At 37.9% G+C, this 21709-nt stretch overlaps 1 protein-coding gene across 6 annotated transcripts in view; it reads right to left on the reverse strand.

Annotated features, from left to right (window-relative positions):
* Positions 1-21709, reverse strand: part of CDK14 (cyclin dependent kinase 14) — a 334071-nt gene that overhangs the window by 211971 nt on the left and 100391 nt on the right. For all 6 annotated transcript variants that reach the window (XM_069775346.1, XM_069775384.1, XM_069775377.1 and 3 more), the window contains 2 exons: positions 18674-18768; positions 7413-7492 (listed from right to left, as the gene is read on the reverse strand). In XM_069775346.1, the coding sequence (XP_069631447.1) occupies positions 7413-7492; positions 18674-18768 (175 nt within the window). The remainder of the gene's footprint in view (positions 1-7412; positions 7493-18673; positions 18769-21709) is intronic.

Consider the following 21709-nt stretch of genomic DNA (forward strand, 5'->3'; position numbering starts at 1 on the left):
CATGACACTTTTCCTACATGATGGCAGTTCATTATAGAGTTTAAAATTTATATCACAATTCTCAAAGGGAAATACCATCATTTATGTTGCCTTTACGCAATCCCAGCTTTCCTGAAGGTTTTATAATTGTGAGAACCACTAATTTGTTAGAGGGTTAAAAAAAAAAAAAAAAAGGAAACACTAGACTCAGTCTATGAATAGCAAGGAACAAAGAAACAAGCAAGACAGACTTTATCAATCTCTACCATTTCTGAGCACCCTACGTGGACAGAAGCCTTTGTTTGGTCCACCAAAAAGAAGTGAGGAAGGAGCAGAGCACAATTTGGACACACTGAAAAGCAGGATACAACATCACAGTAATCACTTGCACTGTATCTGAGATTGGAAAACTTATCAGGTCTCCCATGTTCTTCGGTGATGACCAGAAATTCAGTTCACCTGTTTCAGCCAGTCAGTCCAACGGCCTTCAAAGAAAGGCAAATGAATACTGTCAGTAGAAAAAAATAGCAAACAGTCAGGGCTGGGGAGAACAGCAGGAGGGAAAGCAGAATAATGATGTAAGGTCCTGCTGCTTCAAAGCTCCACATTGCCGAGGATCTAACATGCTTCTCTCAGACATATGCAAATGCACACACACACACACACACGCAAGAGAAAGCACAACTGAAATATGATTGAAAATCTGAGCTATTCAAAAAAATGTTCAGTCATAAAAATGCCAGAAATTAAAGGAGATTTTTCTATTATTAATGTTCAGTAAGAATGAACATACACTTCTCTACAACATGACAGCGTATTTAATAATAAGTAACATCCAAACTTCTCGGAAATTTTAAAAGCTGACTTCATTTCATAAGAAAGGTCCCAGGAACATCCTATTCAAAATGTACTGTATTTTGAAGCCCAACTTGTCTTAATTTGGCAATCTTGTATTCCCCTTTTATCTTGAGGAAGCGTACAGTTTTGGTAAGGCTGCAGGATGCCCATAACAGAAAGAGACCAGACAGAGAAATTAAAATTGCTGGACTTTCTTTACTTTTGAATACTTCTTGACCTTAAATATCCAGCAACAAAGTGTCCCAGAGGTTCTTGGCTCATGTGTTTTATTTTTAACAACACTGAAAAACAAAGCTGTTATGACTACAAGCTGCACTGGCTTTGCAGGGACTTTACAGTTAATTAAGCTGTAGCTATTTAGCGTGCATTAGGCACCAGCTTTGCCAACTCTGTAGGCAATGAAAATGTTCCCGAAGCTACTGTCCTTTTCTTTTTTTACTTAAATGCTCCAAAGCAATGTGGCTTTTGGGGAGAGTGAGCTTATCCTCAGACTCTAAAAACATAAAGACACAAACCCCCTATAGTTACTCATGTGACATGCATGCTCAGAATAGTTATATCTTCATAATCTTAAATGTAATCCCTCAAAGTTCGCTGAGGCTTGTTGAGCCAGACACATATGAAGCTTTTAGGCATTTCAGTTATGGAAATTTATATTTCTTGACTGGACTTCCTGAAGGAAATGTGAAAGTCCTCCAAAGTCCTATCACTCAGAAGAAAGCAGTTGTCAATCTTCCTTAATTAAAAAAAAAAAACAAAACAAAAAAACAAACAAAAAAACCAACCAAACAAAAAACCAACCCTACATAAAAGGAAGAATAGGATTATTTTTTGTAAGAGGATGATTTAACTTTCAAAAAAAAATTAATTTACTCTTTACTGGCAGATGAAGATGGGACTCCCATTGCAATTTTCATGTTTACCTTCTCCCAGTAGATCAACCAACAATGACTCTTAAAAAAATAGACAGATATTGTTTCACTGTGCCCTTGACCTACAGCATACAACCTTCCAGACCTACTCTAATACAATAAATAGGAGGCTTATCACTGTGAGTCATCTAACTAGTGCCATGAGGTCATTTGTTGACTTAAAGTTATGCTATATATCAGTCAAAAATCACTGAGCTGGGAAGTGCGTGCATAACTCAGGTAATAATTCAACATGAGATCACAAGAATTATATCTACTGAGTAAAAATATAATTTTCTGTAGCCCTTCCTTAGATGGTACAGGTACAGACTGTGCTATTTCTCTTGGATAATACAGAAGCACAGCTGCTTTACATCACTTTCAGTATTGTTACTGCAAAGCAGAATTTTCCATTGTGCACCCATTAGGAACACTGTGCAATAAATTACATGTTCACTTAGGTAAGGGCTCTCTCTTGGCAAACTGCTGATCCTCCCTGTACTTTTTTCTTAGCAGTTACTCCACTTCAATTTTCCGAAGATAAAAGTTTTGTGAAGATTTATCCCCTCCAGCCTGACAACTTCAGAAGGGGAGGCCTCAGAAAACCTCCCAACCGCAGAAAGTCTGTTCAGCCTGGGGCATAAAGGCAGACTCGCATTTCTTTCTGAAAGACCCCTTAAGGTTTTCATTTTTTGTTTCTCTTGTTCCCTCCTACCACACAGTGAGATATGGATGGAAGAGGCCTGAAACTTTGAAGACTTTTGAAAATGTTTTGTGGCCAAGAATTAAGAATCTCTCCTCCCTGCTCTGTGCTGGCACTCAAATGCATTAAGTTTTCTCCCACAAGTCACAAAACAACCTTATTCAGTATGCATGCTGAACTGCTCTTTAAAAATTTAAGTTAAAGAAAATTCATCAAACAAATCATGTGTTCTTTGTAATTTTATAATGCAAGACAGCTGGCTGTTTCCAAAGCATTTATGTGCTATTTTTGCACACTGCTATCCATACGCAGCATTAAGGTAACAGTTTTCAATGCTGGAGTAGATGAAAAAATTATTATTATTTGGGCAACTCTCAAACTGAAGATGTAGAGACAGTCTCTGACCTGAACACTTTTAAATGTGAAACACAAATAGGTACAAATACATATTAATTACAAGATGTAAATACAAAAATTAATAAAAAGAAATAAACTAAAAGTTGCCTAATCATGGCATTTAAATTGCAAAGTACAAAAATACCTACAAAACATGTCTGGTTTGGATGATGCTTTGAAACATCATCTAGACCTATGGGAAATGAAACATTACCATATACTAAAACACTAGAATAGAGTTTTATTACTAATAGTAAATCAAATTAAGCAGAGCAAAGGAGCAGCAACATTTCCAAGGGTGGAAAATGAAAACCAAATACAAAACAGTTTCCACAATTAGGATGGGGAAGAAATAATTTTACTACCCATGAAAGGAACACAGTAAGCAAGTTAACCTCACAAGCAAGGTAGCGATAAAACCAAGGGAAGTTTGTCTACATACATACCCAAAAAGCAAAATCTTTGTCATGCTGGATATAAGGAATATTATCTCTCAGAAATCAAACAAGATAACTACAGAATTGTAAACCAAGCTATTTCCAGAATTAGAATCTACTGCACAGTTCAGTATTTAGCCTAGATGAACATATGACATTACAGGAAATTAGGGGAATGAAATATCTGAGATAAAAGTTAAGGTCAGTGAACTTTTCTGCTGGCTGCAGTGGATTCAGTAACACTTCCAATCTGGTGCTTAAACATCTCTGAACAGCAGATAATGAGAGGTACAGTAAAAGAATAAATCACAACTACACAAACACAGAAAACATATCATTTGCTGACCTATATTCTACCAAATTTAGTTTAATGAGAAAATAGTGTGTAAATGATGGTCAGGCTCCATACTGTCTCAGATACCACAGTTGCAGGCACATTTAAAATACAACAGTAATATGGTGGACTGCACCACTCATATTTTGTGATCAGAAAATTACATAGGTTTAACCCACTCAGGTATACACATCCAATCAGTTACTCTTTTTTCCTTTTTTTTTTAATTTATTTTTCTCAGGCTCTTCAAAAGTAGATTAGATTATCCCAGACTAAGCGAGTTAAATTCAGAGTGAAACATCCTGTAAACTGCATGTCACTAAATGAAAGCATCAATAAATTGCTACAACTGACTCAGACCAAGTTGAAAGAACATTTAGCACAGGCTACTTCTAAATTTTGTTCTAGAAATTCAACAGGCAGCTGAGCAGCACTGATAAATAAGCTACATTTACCTACTTTCATTCAAACCTATGTAACTTTGATAAATGGTAGAAGACACAAACCCACATCTGCTGTAAAAGCAGAATTACTTTATAAGCTTTAATTGAAGTTTCAGCTAAACCTCCCCCAGTCATTAACTATGATTCTTCTTATGCAGCTTTACTGGGGGATTTTTTTTTTTTTACTTTTCTTTCCATTTTTTGTTTCAACCAAGTTACTGCTTGTTTCCACAGTCACACATGCCATATTTATAGCCTGCATTTTCCTACTTAGTCTTTTTTCTTTGTAGCTTTGTCTTTGAGCTTCATTCTGCTGCTGTCACAACAGTAACAATATGCTTCCCTGTACACAGACAGCTACAAAATTCCCTCAGCATGACCACTGCTTAAGATTTCAGCCTGTAACTTCCCCCTAATGAACATCACACAGCATCCCCATTAGGAGCACAGCGCAGGAATGGCATTTTCTCTCACTGCTTTACCCAAACAGCCAGGAGAAATGTTGAACAATTTACTTACAGTAGTTTTAATTTACAAATAACTAGCATTCTGCCTGAATTTGCCTTGCATTGATGGAAAATTAGAAAATAAGGAATAAATCAAGGTCAAAACCTGCCTGGCTTCTCCATTGTGAAGGACTTTGGAGAAATGCCCTCCAACAGAACCCTGGCTCATGATACCATACATGCATTTTTTGATTAGGGCAACACTACTCCTCAGATAACTGAAATTAGAAGTTGATCTCATCTTCAGCGGTATTTGTCCTTGTCCTAATAGTCCCAGTCTAAATTATAGGGCTGGAGCTCTCAATCAGCCAACGGAGATCAAGAAAAATCTGCTTAACACAGCGTCCAATTCTTACTGTTTTTCCATATCAAACTTATCAGATAACTTCAAGAGCTTATACAAGTGTTTCTTTTTTCTTTTTTTTTTTCCCACCCATGTAGCTGAGATCAGCCACAGCTGCATTACAGAACTCAGCATGTCCAAGACGGATTAGATGCTGCTAAGAGGAAAGCAACAGCTTCCTCAGCTGTGGCGTTACCATCAAATAATACAAGTCTGGCACAACATCACTGAGATTATCTTCTGAAAGTTACATTTGTAATACAGCCTTCCTTACTTTCCTCACCCTAATATTTGTTTCTGACAAAATCAAAACAAGCAACAGAAAAGCCAAAGCCTAACTAAATACAGATTTTTCCCCTCCCCACCTTACACATCATGTATGTCTGACTTCTACATGATATAAAACATACAAGACTGTATTTCTAATAGCTCCTACAGATCTGAATGAAGTTCCACTACCCAGGAAACCTGATTACATTTACAAAAAAAAAACCCAACCACAACCAACCAACCTATAAACTGAGTTTGACCCCACCTAACCAGGAGTCTACAAAAGTCAAGAAAAACCCCTCTCATTAGCCTACTACTCTTCGGATCTAGTCCCAGCCTAGATGAGTACTTAGAAATGCAATGGATGCATATAGGCCCATCAAAATCAGTGAGATACCGCATACTTAAGAAAATATATATTAATAACTTTAAGAGCTTTTCTAGACAAGAGCTTTGTTCTACTAATATTAAAGTAGCAGAACTTTAACTGGCTTCAACCACAGTGCTGTAGTCACAGCTAAAAGGAAAACTTCTCCAATGACACTGTGAAAAGTATTTTCATGTGCCTTCATAATTTAAAAAAATAATCAAGTGGAAAAATCTCTGTTCTTGCTCCTAACAAATACTTATTTATACTGAGCTCACACAACAAACTATTTATGAAGGAAAACACATTATACTGTATTTGACAGTTATAACGCTATAAACGTTCATCTAGAGCAAGCTCACATTAAAAATCTTTTAAATGTCACTAAAAAGGTGCAAGAAAGCCTTATCTACTATTTTCTTAAGTCAGTACCATATCAGCTAAAAACCTGGAGAACAATAAACATTTGAAACACAGGCTGTTATGCCTTGAACTTGGCATTACAAATACTGAAAGCTGTCCTCGTAACCCTCTGCACACCTCGTTATCGCAGCACAGCTGCGGGGACAGACAGCTCACAGATAAAATATATATAATTATGAATAAATGTGTCAGATCATTCAATAATTATGACTCAAATAAAGCAGTACAGAAGAAGTGCTGAAATTCCTTCATAAATTGGCCACCTACGGTTTCCCTCCTTTGTGAAAGAGCCCCCTTTAAAATGCACAACCTTGGGATGGAAATCCACAGTACTTTAAAGGCTTCTAACTTCAGGGTGTCAATCACATGAAACATCAATTTTTTTTGCCCAGTCCAGCCCAAAACAGGCTCATTGTACAGACACACATACGGCATATGGATGGCTGCAGGAACGTAGGCAGGAGTGAGGGACAAGGGAGCTGCAGCTGCTAGGACTGCGGCCGCAATGGCCATGAAGCTGCATGCCTCCCTCGCAGGGCCATGCTGTGGATCCTGTGAGGGCTGACGTTCTGGTACCTCCCTGGCTCATCGCACCTTGAGAATTATACCAAGATAGTCAGCACAGTTTTAAGAGGTCCTTCAAAACCCACAACAGTCTTGTCTTTTTAGTTCACTACCAACTGCAGCTGAGTCTGAATCAGTGGTGTGATGCTAAATTGTTTATTATTCCTCTACCAAGGCTCATTTTCAGTACCTTCTAACAGAGGAAGCCCACGCAGAGAAGGCACATCCAGCAATTTCTGCAAAGGAGCTTGACACAGGCAGGCTCAGATAAAGCAGCCGTCACTAGGGACCGCGAGAGGCTGACAAGGAAGGATAAAGGAGCAGAGCAAAAAGCGTAACAGGCATCTCCAAGCATGCTAGATAAGAGTCATTCCCAAGCCACACAAGTTAGAGTCCATGGGGAAGGAAAAACAAACAAAAGCTAGTCCCAAACTACACGCAGCTTCTCAGACACCTGTATTTTTGCTCCCTGATCTTCCGATTGCCTTCATCAAGAAACGCTTTTCTTCACTTCATGCTGCGGGTATATGAAAAATTACATCTACCTTCATCTTAGGTGCTGCCTGCACGCAAGAAGCGCGACTTACACAGTTCCCTTACCTTCCAGAGTGACTTCTCACACCCACCTTAAACATGCTCTTAAGTACTCATTTGTATAGTAAATCTAACAGGAGCCAAAGCAGAGGCAGAGATGCATTCTTTAACAAGAACTCCCACACCAGAGGCTTTGTTTTTGAAGCACCAAAGTTTCTTCCTACTGAGAACATAACGATATAATTTGAATTCTCAAGCTATTCACTATAGCATGGCACAGAAATAAGAAATGCAATGTAATTACAAAAAAACCCCATGCATAATCATTAAATGTGAGTGCATACCTTCCCTGATAGCAGTAAATGGGGTTCCTTCTTCTTCTTGTAATCTAATCACCTTCAATGCTACCAGCTTCCCATTTACCCTGAAAGGGAAAGAGAGGGGAGGGGAAGGAGAAATAAAAAACAAAATTAAAGCAGAAACAGTATTTCTCACAAAAGAACTTATCTCTGATCATGTACTTATTCAATTTCTTCCTGTCAATGCCACTGATTCATTTATAGCACTGTAAGAAACAGTTCATAGCTTCCATAATGTCAACTTTATATTTTCACACTCAGATGCAATCCAAGAAATGATCTCAGTTTTCTGTGAGTCAGTCTGTTTCCCTTCTATCACAGCACTAAACTGAAGCTTTGTCAAGAAGTATTACATTGTAAAATACAGTTTTAAAGTATCTGTCCTTTATTTGATCAAATAGTTCAAAGAAAAAGGCATATGATTTTCATCACCCCACTTGCAGTATATCCATACTTACACTGATTGCCTCCTTCCCACTGCATTACACCCATAATCATTGCCCTCAAAAAGCTATGGAGGTTTGAGATGGGAAATATTTTTAGGTCATTCTGGCCATTCCCCATTAGGGCAGGATTGTTCCTAAGGTACATTCTTGACTACATGGCCCAGGCTAGTTTTAGATTATATAATTGCACTTATAAGATCAAAAATATTTTGTGCTCCAAGGGACAAAACTTCACAACAGGTCACTCTAGTTTAAAATCTATTTGGCTGGTTTCACTTCTAGCATGAAAAATTTCACCACATATGAATTGTATTCCAGGCCTTGCAAAAAAATCCAGTTGGTTCAGTTTATCCAAATTGAATCTCACAAAAACAGAATGAAAGATAAAAGCTGATATCAATTACCTTCCTCAAGAACAAACTCATACTCTGAAACTTTAACAGACTCCCCAGGTATGACAAGCAATGGCAAGGATAGATTACCAAAAAGGCATAATACAGTTGCACACACACACACACACACACAAAAAAAATTATTATTATTGCAATTTCTTTCTGTAAAAGCAAAATTAGCTTTTACAGCCACAAAGCCCAAGGAAGCATTGAAGCTTTCGCACTCCTGTAGTCATGGAGGCAATTCACTATTGTACTGGGCCCTAGAAGATGTATTCATTTTTCTAAGCAACATGATACAGACACCTACCAAGTCTGAATTCATCTTCTCCCTCAGGCTTTTAATTTATGCAGTTAGACAACTTCAGGGACAGGATGGCTACCATCTTGTTTCTTCTGGTTATTCTTTTTTTAGAATCACCAGAATCTCATTAGCCCTGTACACAGCATTGTGTAATGACTCTGAACAATTTAAGAAACCCTGGTTATCAAAAGATGGTTTACTCATCACCTTCCAACTATTCAAAGTACTTCATACTGGCACCAGTTCAAGTCTCCGGCCACTAGTCACTGTTGAAAGATAATTATCAGCTTAATCCTACTGGATTATCTGGATTTCTCCTTATAATTGCCTTATATATATATTTGTTTAGATTTAAACAGGACTTCTGGCATCAGAAAAAGATAAGCCTTGCCCCAAGTAACTTCATGTGTCATGCACAGACAGGAGAATAAACCATAATAAAAACAGAAGTAGGAAGACTGATGACAGACATGTGGTTCATATACCTGTGTAGTTTTCAGTTCCTCTGTCAATACACCACCCTACCTGTCACATACATATAAATAAGTTAGATACCTGGATAACTTGATTATTTTAAAACAGATGAAATAACTGTGCAGGAGGAATTTAAATAAGAAAAGCAAGATCATTTTGTGGATCAAGAACAGGACAGACACTATGTTCAGAGAAGGCAATACAGAACACAATGGAAAAAAGCAGACCAAGGAGGTACTAAGGAAACAGGGATATGGAGTCTCTTGCCAGGGAGACAGGCAAATAGCATGCAGCATTGTGTAGATTATGTTTTTTTTAATCAGAAATTCTACATTCCATTGATTCATTAAGAGTAAGAAATAACACAAACAGCAATAGTATGGAACTCATTTCGAAGAATTCACAATTAAACACAGTAGGTGGGCTGTGCTATTTAGTTATCACTGCCACTTTGTCATTGGTACCTGTCATCATCTTGATAGACGTCATGGCAACTCTTAATATTATCAAAATGATCAAACTAATCTAAAGTAGTGTTCCTCTGGGATTTCATTCTCCCCTTTAGTATTATTTATCTCCAACATATCAATCTGTAACTTCCAGAATAAAACAGCCTTCTTATTCTCATTTACTACCCAGTCATTAAAACCTTTTTTTCCCAGCTCATTTTCTATAAACAGGAGCGTATAAAACTGGAGATGTGAGAAATGATGAAGTATCATTAATTAAAAGACATAGGTGTGTATATTCACATCCTTTAACTACTCTCCCACTCACGCAATCTCAGGATGCAGTCAGATGGTGCTGCAGAGATGAGCTAAGGGCTACCTTAGGGTATAGCCTTGCTCCTGCTAAATCCCTGCCACACGCTCCTGCCACTGTCTTGTATTTGCTCTCATTCCTGCTAGACCCTACAATGAGACTGCTTAGGGAGATTAAATAGGAGAAAACTGGCCCTTCCAAAAGAACTAAATCATATTTTAAAAAATGATAAAGGCATTTTTCACATTTTAAAAGCAAAACCCACTAGAAAATATATGAGAAGAACTGGGACTACCTCCTGAGAAGCAACAAGCCATGAGATCAAGCCAGCTATGTCATGAAATTCTGCCCTGAATCTTGTGATGATGTGCCAAAATGATGTGGCAATTTCCTTAGAAACAACACTGGAAAAACAGACTCCTGGAGAAAATCACCTCTGCAACCTATCAGAACTTGTCTTTGCAGTCTTCACTAGTGATCAGATAAGGTTAGCAGAATTCCTCCCAGATATTACTTCACATTTGTCTCCCACAACTTTCAAAGCATGCTCAGTGTTTTCATTATTTTCAAATACAAGTAGGAAAACTGACAGGCAGACAGCCTTTTAGACAGTGAAAAGGCAACCCTGCTGCCCCTTTTAACATCTAGGATTCATTAAACCACCTCTCTTGCTCACTGTCCAAAGTAAACAATTTCACACCTTCTCAAAACAACACACTTAACTGGGTCAAGGATTTCACTTATCTTATCATCTTATGTCCATTCTGTCAACTGCCTCATTAGTTTCTATTAAGGACAAAACTGACTATAAAATTCCTATTTTCTAACTTACAAGCCATCCTCCTTCCTAAACTAATGCACTCTCTCTTTCTCTCTCTCATCCAAAAATCTTCAGAGAAAAGACAGAAGTCCTGAAGCCTCTCTAGTTATCACACAAAGCAAATCACCAGCAGCTGATGGACAGTTTTCCAGTTTATGGAAATTCAGCATTTTAATGTTACATAATGTCTTCTAATAAATTTCTGATTTTATATGTAAGGTAGGCAAAAGAAAAATGACTCCAAATTGTTTTTTAAAAGTCTGTGTATTATAAAAAATACAAATGAGCCAAATATTACAAAAAATGCTAATATAATATATCATTCTGCCTTTTCTAAAACAGCACACATCATCATTACCAAAATAAATACATTTATAAAAATGACCACTTATGAGAAATAGAGAAGGTTAGAAATTATTTAATGCTTTAATGCATCATTAAGAACACATAATACTGATGAATATAAAGTAACTGATGACTTAATTGGCTTCACTGGGGATAATGCTGATGATGCCACATAGAGAACAACAGAGTACAATAACATTATTTTCTCAAGTTCTTCAGTTATATTTAGATGCAATAAATGTTCTAAATACAACACATTTTAAAGAGCCAATTAACATAAAATCTGCCACTCTGATTTCAGTCCGTTTATTTAATACAGAGTTTTATCCCTGGCTGGAGTTCTGGCTGAGTTCATAACTCAAGCAAGTGCTAAGCTTGGGAACATTTCTGCAAAGAAAGATCAGTAGATGGTATTGGGATGATGCTTTTATTTGGGATACACATTTCAAGAAACTAATTCTTACGAGGAAAAGTAACTCTCAATTGTCAAATAGTCACTTACATGAAAAGCTCAAAGTTTGATGATCACACCCCGAGAATATCTAATTAGATCTACTCTGTAGTGATACTGATGTCACAAACAGACGACTAAAACCCCCAAAAGACCATGGTGGCCTAATGAAACCAGGCTCTCCCAGAATTTTCCTTTGAAGAAACCTGACAGAGGCAAATTCATTGCAGGTTTAGTCATCTTTGATTATTCTACCAATGAGTAACTAATTCCACATTGAGGGAAACACTTCTTTTAATCACTATCATAAAAGACAGTTCAGTGTAAACACAGTTTATATTATATCTCTCTTATTGAAAAGGACTTACATTTGTAGTTTACAAAAACCACTTACAGTCCCACTAAAGCCCTGTGGTGCAAACACTCAAGGGACTACTACCACAGCACCTCAATTTCTCTTTTTGACTCCCACCATCTTTTAACCTCCACCCTAAACAAAAGTTACCTTGTTATAGAGAAGCTAGTGGATTAAAGATACTTCACAGTGCTGACGTTTATTAGTGCTGAAAAGTAGAAGATCAAAGAGTTTGAAGAGAGATGAAGGATTTAAATTATTAATTAGCGTTGTCGCTGGAACTCAGGGATCCTGTTCTTCACAGTACTGAAGGCAGTCTCATACAAACAATGTGGCAGCCCTTACTTGAACAGAAGCAGATGAGCAGCATCAGAGCATTTACCTCCAGGTCCCTCGTCCCTGCCTCCCAGCCTCCATCATTCAGTTCAAACTCCACAGCTGCTCATTTAAGCACAGGGGCTGCACTTGACCTACACCTGCTGGAAGCAAATCACCTGGGACTGGCAGCAGGGAGAGCGATGCACAGCACTGGTCCTCCTCCATATACCTCACATCTCTTTGGGCCCCACTGACGTTCACATCAGGAAATTATTTTCATCTCAAGAGAACTTGAAGACAAACATAGTGGTATCGCTTATAAGTAAAGTGGCCTCTCACAACCCTGCACACCAACAGTCACAGGAGATCTTCCAAGAGATGCCATTCCACGGCTAACTGGAAAAAACACTGGTGCATAATAGCATTTAGTTGGCAAATGAGTTCAGCATTTGCTCTACCATTCCAATCATGCATATATGTGTCAGTGCCATTAAATTACTATCCAATAACTTCTAGCACTTGTATCCAAGGTAACTATGTTCTAGGCCAGTTTACCACATTTTCCTGTGCAGTCCTGGGTAAGTAACACAAGAGATTTTCTTTCCTCAGTTTCATCCCCTGCTACGAGAGATAATAAGGCCAAGTCACCCCTGTACACTGCTTTGCAGGTTGAAGCACAGCATATACAGTGTAATGTTCTTTTTATATATACAGCTATAGAGGAAAAATCTCCCAATATTTCTTTTAAACACTGAGAAATTCACTCTGTAAGTGATCAATATAGTCAATGATTCATCTTCTAGTTAGAATCTTAGTAACTTACTTTAGTACTTACACTACCTTAATAATTTTTTCCACTATTTGGCATTTTAGTTCAACATCTAGTTAGTAGTTATGTATCTAGTTCAACTTGAAGTTATTGTTTCTATTAAAGATTTACAATGCTAGAGATTTTTTTTTAAAGCATCTGTGTACACACTATAAACTCATGTTATGACTTTAGAATGTATAGTAAAAAAGCAGCCTACAAAAATCAGTTAAGCACATCAGTTAAAAAAAAAGGGGGGGGGTAGAGAAGAAAAAATTGGGAAGCTCTAGTAGGTAACTATAAATTGCCTTTTCATAATCCATGAAAATATACTCCTTTTCCAGCCACGTTGTATCCTCAGATGAAAAGAGTTTCATTTCTAGATGAACTCTGATTTCACACAATTTGCAAGAAATAAAAGAAAAGGTTCAGAATGTTTAGGTCACTAAGACAACATGAATTAGAGCAATTTTGAAATATTCAGTCTAATAAACTGGCCAAAACGTGGAGAAAATATTATCTGTGAACTGGACTGTTGCACATGAAACGTATCAGGGAGCATGTGAACACAAGACCTCACATGGGCATGGGGTAAAGCTAGGGGAATGACTAAAAAGTGACAGCGTGGCAGACAAAACCATGGCAAGTTCTTCAGGCCATCCAAAGCCTATGGCACTTCCAACAGATTGCACATAAAACAAAAGACAAGACAATGAAAGAGTCATGGAGGTTTCATGACAAGTAAAAGAAATCTTGCAAGTTAAAAAAAAAGTCAGAACAGCAATTAGTCCTGTCAGTCATCCTCAGTGAAGGTTTCACCATCATAAATATAAAACTCAAAATACTTCAGTCATCCTTTTTCTTGTGAGCAGCCATCCACAAACATATATATGAAATATGATGGTCAGCTATATACTCATAACGCATACTACAATACATCATGCCAACAACAAATACACGTAGTTCCCACTGATCATTCAAATATTCCCTGCTGCCCCAAGAATAACACAGCATGGAAACCACAGCCGGTGCAGAGCATGGTGGCTGTCCTCCTGAGCACAATTTCTCTCTAAGATCCGCACTTTATACCATGAACTCCCTATTGATTTTCAGGTGAATTGGAAAAGGTACTGCCTTTGATGCAGATAAATGTGAAATGCCCTGGCTACCTGAAAAAATACCTTTGATCTTTGGGTACATGCTGGAATCACCCTGAACACAAAAAAATGCAGATTTCAAACAGAAATGGGAGTGGTACCTTAACTGAAGGGCTGCCCTACCCCTGCAGCCTTTGAGCTCTCGTTGACGGCATCAGCTTCTACTGTGCTCTGCTCCGTGCTCTACCCATTTCTCATATTAATAGTTAAAAGGGATAGGGACTGGAATTCATTAGGACAAGCATTTTATTAGAAATAAATTGAAATTATGTCATTTTGTGGTAGGCAAAAATGTGTTGATTGAGCTCTCTGTTACAAATTCTACATATTTTTGCAATACTTTGAGCACATGCAACTTAGTAAAGGTGCTAAAAAAACTAAAGGTACACTAAAAATCACATGGACAAGCAAGAAGGAGATTGAGATCACAGCAGTGCAGAAGCAGTGGAGATACCATTGGCTTGCCTCTCAAAATACAGACGCATACTGTGCAAGCAGCAGTCACAGATCACATTGCTTTAACCGAGGTAATCTTTTTTAATTCTTTGCCTTGAAGGGCAATTGAACACAGTGGGAGGAGAGGACAGAAACCATGCCAACTCGTATTATTGCCAAAAGCACAGGTTTTTCCCTTAAGTGCAATATGCAGAGTTCCCAGTGAGGGGATGCAAGGCCTCCACACTGCTTTGTAAGGGGTTCTGGTTGGCAGCAGCTCCCTTGTGCTGTCACCAGCTTCATCTCCAGACTCTCGTAACTCACATCAACGTTTATGTGCCACAGATCAAGCCAGATCGCATTGCTGTACATTCAGGTAAATTTATAATCAACCCCAAGAGGGAAGGTCAATGGCAGCAGGAAGATATACATGTCAATACACAGACATACAGCACTTCTTCAGCTCAACCACAAAATGAAATGATACAGGAATTCAAAAGGCACCTATTGCTCTGCACCTATTGTATGGCAAATGTTCAATGTGTTAGCCAAACGCAGAGGCAATAGAACTTGCATCATTTTTTAGTGTTATCAGTAAATTACTAGGCCTACTTCTCCAAAATCATACATTAAAAAAAAAAAGCAGAAATCACTTCAAAGTGATCTGAATTTCATGCAGTAAGCAGCCTCTTGGGATTTTATACCACACAGTAACATGTGAGAATCTAACCTGAATGAAAGTAGAAAATGAACATGCCAAGATGAGTTTCATCACGCACACCTGATGTGCAACACGTGAAATCAAATAGATTTCCCTATTGATGCAACCATCAGCCAGACACAAATGGCTGCTTGACTATTTCTCCAATAAACAAAAAAGCTCAGCCTAAGAGAATACTGCTTCACTTTCCTCAATAACACAGTCCTGTTCACTCTGCTGCTTTCTCACCCCAGGAAATAATTTTTATCTGACTACAAAAAGAGAAATCCATCATCCAGTAAGAGGAATTAGCCTACTTCATTTCACTTTCCTGAAATACTACCACAAATACTCAAATAGATGGAAAAGTAATGGCTTTGATAGGAAGGCAAGGGCTTGGTACCACTGATCCTGCTCAAAGTTGTAAAAAGCCAGGCTTGCCCTGAAAGCAAGTTACTGCACGCATTACTTCAAATTTTAAGAAAGGAATGGCTGATTTTGTGTCTTTGGAGGTAAGTATTCATCTTTTAGTCTTTCTAGGTAGTAAGCTAAGATCAAGAATTTTTTATTCTATCATCATGATCAGCAGCAGAGATAATTTTAAAAGCTGAAATATATCTCAGGAAATGCATTAAAAAAAACCCCAAATGCTGCTACTTGCCACATGCAGCTGGTGATAACCATTAAGCACAATAATTCTGATTACAAAGCGTGATTCAAAACAGCTCAATCTGATCTTAAGTTCTCCACCTTCAACTACAGTTAAGGACACATGTCAGAAATATTTTGGCAAAATGAGAAAGCCAAGCATTAGAGTTGATTGAGAATTAGGGATTCTCAAACATTTTGACCAAAACACACTTGTTGTGCAAGTATTACCAGCTTTTCCAAATATACGTCATGTCTGCGTTCTGCGGTGTGCCATGAGGGCTTAATCCTTCAGCCGTCAAACTGGGCACATGCCAAAACAGCCCTCTTCTGATCTGTGTTGCTAATTTTTCTTCCCACTGAGCCTGTAGCCAGGGGAACACAGTGATGCATATCACAGTCTCACCCTACATTAGGTGCTAGAAAAAAAATTCTGTATCTATTCCTGTATCATTTTAGATAAAGGTATAAACAGTCAGAGCCAATCTGCCAGAAAAGCAGCAGCGCAGTTAGGCTCTCCTGGAATGGTCCAAGCCAATGTTGGCCCATCCATTTGGCCCCCACCCTCCATCTATCTTCCCCAAGAGTACATTGTAGCAGTGATGCTCACTGTTCTTTGGGAATACCACCTAGGCCAGAGATTCCTCAGTTTCTCATAGGGACAGAAAGAGGTAACAGGGCTACATTACTCAACCAATAACTCCTTTTGAAATTGCAGAAGGCCCCTGTAGTGCTTCCCCTGTTCTTAAAGTACAACCTCCTCCTGCTGTGAAGTAATTCAACTGGGTTTTTAGATTGGATATTAGGAAAAATTTCTTTACTGAAAGGGTTGTCAGGTATTGGAACAGGCTGCCCAGGGAAGTGGTTGAGTCACCATCCCTGGAGGTATTCAAAATGTGCATAGACAAGGCACTTCAGGACATGGTTTAATGGGCATGGTTGATGGTTGGACTCGATGATCTTAAAGGTCTTTTCCAACCTAAATGATTCTATTATTCTATAAGTCTGGACTGGAGGTCCTGAATCTGGATGGTGCTGTGTAATATGGGAATTATTCAATTCTCAGTGGGAACAAAAAGTAAACCAAACAAAATTAAGCAGGTGAAGGAATATTACTATAACATTAGGAATATTCTCTGCATATGCATTCTTATCCACACTCCAGTTACACACACTTTTTTTAAAATACATTTTAAAGACCTTCCAAAAGATGTTATGAAGCAGCAGAATAAAGTTATACATAATTGTTATAATTCACACTACTTATCCAGAGCTTGCTGTTTATAATGGAGAATGCAGAGAGCCCAGTAATTTCAATTTATTAATCAACTACCATTAAAATCATTGAAGTATTTCTTACAGCTCTGCAGTCAGCTCTACTAAAACAAATGAGTATTTCTAACCAATCTGTGTTTCATAACACATTCACAAATCACCACTGAGTGAAATAGCTTCAGGGAAGCGCTTTGCTTTGTTTTTAACTTTCACTCTGTTCCACTGATTGATGGGACATCTAGCAACCCCATTGCCTTAGTTCAATCTTATTGAAAGCCAAGGCATATGGGATAACTCTCACCAGATACGCGTTATGATTTTACTAAAGGGTTTTAGTAATAAGGCGCAAGCTGAAATCTATACTGTTTTCTAATATTACATAGACCCCAATAAAAAGCTTACATGTGTATAATGTCTGGAACTTATTCTGATGCGTAACTGAACCACTAACAATACAATGTAACTGCATTTTGTTGAAGAAAGCTGCTAGTGAAAGACAATACATGCACTGGCATAGCAGAAGTATATTTCTTCTACATTTAGAACATGTTTTTATTCATATCAGCTGTCATTATGCTCATCAATCTCAAAGCTACTGAGAGATGACGTCACCCCTCTGATTTTTTACAAATATTCAGTGAAAAAAATAATTTTCAGTACCTACGTAACTTAATGACCCTGGAAAATGTTAACACATAATTCCTTGTTTCAGTAGTTATTCTGTCCCATGACTGTCATGATATTCTCTCTGCTGAGAATGGTAGAGTTGCCTCATCTATCATTCACCGGACAAAGTTTTTAGATAAAGATATTGCACATACCAAATCCCCCTCTCAGAACTGCTTTATTATTATTGAAAATTTGATTATGAAAACTTGATTAAACATATGAACTTGCACAAGACACTCTGCTTGACAAAAGATAACTCTCAACTGAAGCACAAGCTCAAGAAGTATATTTTAAGTGTGTTTACTAGTTATTTTATACAATACAGAAGCGCTTAGGGCATTGAGGATAAAAAAGTTGCAACAAAACATTAAAGTGGCTGAAAAAAAATATTTGATATGTATATAGTAGATTATTTTGAGGTGGAATAGTTGCAATGATTGTAAATAATCTCTTGTAAACAAACTAAACTTACAGTAGTCCAAAATTCCATTAATTCCCTCCATGTTATTTTATTCAAGCTTTTTAATAATTACAAACAAAAGGATAACAATTTATTGCATATATTCAGCCTTGCTCTCAGAACATCAGAAGAATCTACTTGACAGTATATTGTGCTTTTACCCCTAAAAATTAATTTGATATGGATATTGAGGAAGTAGTACAACATTAAAGTACAAACAAAACATGAGATTAACAAGATGGGATCTCATCTTGTGAAGGCAGTATGTTACCCATGCAATACGGTCTCAGCCTCTTTCACTAGAGCACATGGCAGTAGCACTTTGAATTCATTCACAGAGATCTATGTACAAGTGCAGCAACATCAGTTAATACTTTCTGCTTATCTTCATTTACACACAAAATTAAATGAAAAAACCACCACTTACTTGCTTTTCCCTTTGTATACTGTAGCATAGGACCCTTCCCCTAGTTTTTCCAGTTTTTCATATGAGTCTGCTTTTCCAAACTTGGGGCTTGTAGGCTAAACAAAACAAAAGAAGATGACCTTTCAGCATGTATTGCATCCGCAACATTAACTGCTTTGATGCAGCCTTTAGAGATCAAACATCATTATCAAAACTCATAGACCTGCATGTTTTCAGCTGCCAACAATAAAAAAAAAAAAATTAATACCAGAGCTAATGAAACAATCTAATAGGCTACTCAAACAAAACATCATTCAGCACCCCAGATGGCGGTTGCTGATATCAACCGTACACTTACATCATTCGAACTATCAAAAGGATTGTGTTCTTAATCAAAGAGGTGTTTCTGTTTTATTTTTCACATATACCACTTTATACAGGGAAAAATATCATTAACAACTTTGTTAAGAGATCTAAACAACAATCTTAATCTGCCCTACAAAATCAGATTAAAAGAGCTGTTTAACTTTCTAATTTTTTTTTACTTTTAGACTAAAGCCAACCCCAAAACATTGCTCTAAGTAGTCAATGTCCTGGTACATCAACCATTGCTCAGACAGTAGTCAAAATACTACAGGAAAGCATCTTTAATGAGAGTATCTTGACTCTAAATTATGTTTAGTCTTCAGATTGTGGATAAATCACACCATACTGTTAATGGCATGTATATGCAGCATAGTTGAATAGCCTTAATATTTGCAGCTTAAGTGAGGAGTCTAAAACTGAATGAAGCCAAGCAATGATTCTTGCTCAAAGGGCCAGATAGCTCAGCTGGCCTTTGCAACAGACTGGTACTTGCCCCACTTTTACACAGTCCTAACAGAGAACACCACAACACAGCAAAAACAGAAATTCAACTGACATGAAAAGTTTCCAATGAAGTTCTTGGAAAATGTTTGAGTTTTTCTGAAGTGCATCCTGTTTTCCCAAACTTCCCCATTTTCCAGTTGTCTGGAAGGAAAGGGCTTTTTATTTTTCCCCCAAGACCAGAAGGACACTGCAAAAAACTGACCTGCAGCTCCCCTCAGCATTCTCTACATATATTTTTGACTGCAGTGCCAAGATGTCCTGTACCTAAACCTACCAAAAGAATATAGAGCAGAAACTTTGGAGGGTCAGCACTGATGCTGAAATCACATACAGGGACTGATTTGTTGGTACTCTGGTTATAACACTACAAAGAAAAGCAACCAAGCAAATCCAGCATGTTTAGTGTTGAATTCAACTGGGAGACTCTAAGCCACGTGCAGCTGCACAGTGTACACTCACATTTAGAATCTTATGCCTGATTTACAAAAAGTACTCAAGTTTCAGTTTTTTGAAAGGAAACAAACGCTACAGTACAGGACACATCTGTGTGTAAATTCCTTTAAAACCATGGTTGAAATTTTTAAATCAACTGAGCCTAAAAATTACTTCTATTTAAACAGACAAGAGTGTCCCAGGTAAGATGACTTGGTAACTCATACCTCTCCACTGCACCCAATTAACCATTAGCCAGAAAATGCAAAAATTCTCTTTACCCAACTATTCTACATTTGTCCTAAGCCAAAATTCTGGCACTTTGGCATGTACACTCTTTTTTTTTGAGACTAACATCCCAGCTTTCTGTTGAATGGTATCAGGATATACACATGTATTTCATCTCCCTCCAGAACACAGAGAAACCTATTATTTTGCTATCCAATTCCTAAATATTAATAGACTGATGGAAATTTGTCATATGGGAGCTCTCAGATCTTTTTCCTGTTACATTATTTGGAACACTTCATTATAGATAAGGCAGTAATATTCTCAGTTCCCAACCTCTGCTTAAAAACGCATTCTGCCTGGTTAGAGATGAATTTTTTGGTTTTTTTAATCACAGTTTGATTACAGATGTCAGCAACAGAGGCGACTAAAATATTTATTCAAGTAGCCTGCTCATTTAAGTATCGAATTATGGACTAACGCAACATTATAAAACTATAGGAAAAAAAGTGTTTAGATAAGTTTAAGTGACTCCCACATAATGAAGAGGAATAGCAAAGTATTTCCCAAACGGCAGGCTGCAGTCAACACACAGTGAGTAGCTTTGTTTGGAGTGGAAGTGCTGCCCTAGTTAACAGTGAATGGTTCACTGTTGGTTTCCTCATAGCGAGGAAGAAAGAGGACAGGGTTTATACACGTGTTTCACATCCATTCTTATTTTCACACTGAGATTTACTTTTATTTTATGCCGCTGGAAACCATAACATAAAGGTCACAACAACTTGTAATGCCTTAAGATCCTGATAGGAAACAGGATGCCTTTAATCCATTACCACACAGTAAATCATCAACAGTAATTATTCCTACAACCTCAAGCTCATTACTCCATACTCCAGCTGCCAGAAGCACAGATTTAAGGTCATGACTTTTGACACATTCTCCTCCTGGAAGCTGCTGCATCCTCACCAAGCACAGGCAAATCGCTACAAGCTTGCATTGGCGGGACCAGGAGGAGAGCTCGCTCCTGATGGTACAAAAGAGGTGCTGGTTTCGACTGCCTTGTCCTCAGGGGCAACCCCACACAGTGCCCGAGGGCTCAGCTCTGCAGCAGCAAGGCTGACCTGCCACCCTCCCCAAGCAGCCCGAATCACTTGTCCAGTGCCTGCTCACTTTGGGTAAGAGCAGACCAGAAACAACCAGAAAACAACTAGAAACCCAACCCGTTAGCCACCACCTGCCCTGTATGCAGTAAAACCACGTGGCTGATATCCTTCTCTTTCCAGATTACAGCACCTCCGCAGGGGAGCTCAGCTCTATTCCGGCTAGATCACTAGATGGGATTGCTTGTGTTCTCACACTATTAGATCTCCCTTTGTGAAAATGGACATTATTTTTCCTTGCATTTGTAATCTTGAAAGACTTACAATTTTTGAAGGTATCTGGTGTAGAAAAGCACTTCAGAGGATTTTACCAAAAAAAATTTAAATAAATTCTGAGGCAGCAGAAGACTTTGCAAACTAATTTGCA

The sequence above is a fragment of the Haliaeetus albicilla genome, chromosome 2 (assembly GCF_947461875.1).
Source record: "Haliaeetus albicilla chromosome 2, bHalAlb1.1, whole genome shotgun sequence".
Taxonomy (NCBI): Eukaryota; Metazoa; Chordata; class Aves; order Accipitriformes; family Accipitridae; genus Haliaeetus; species Haliaeetus albicilla.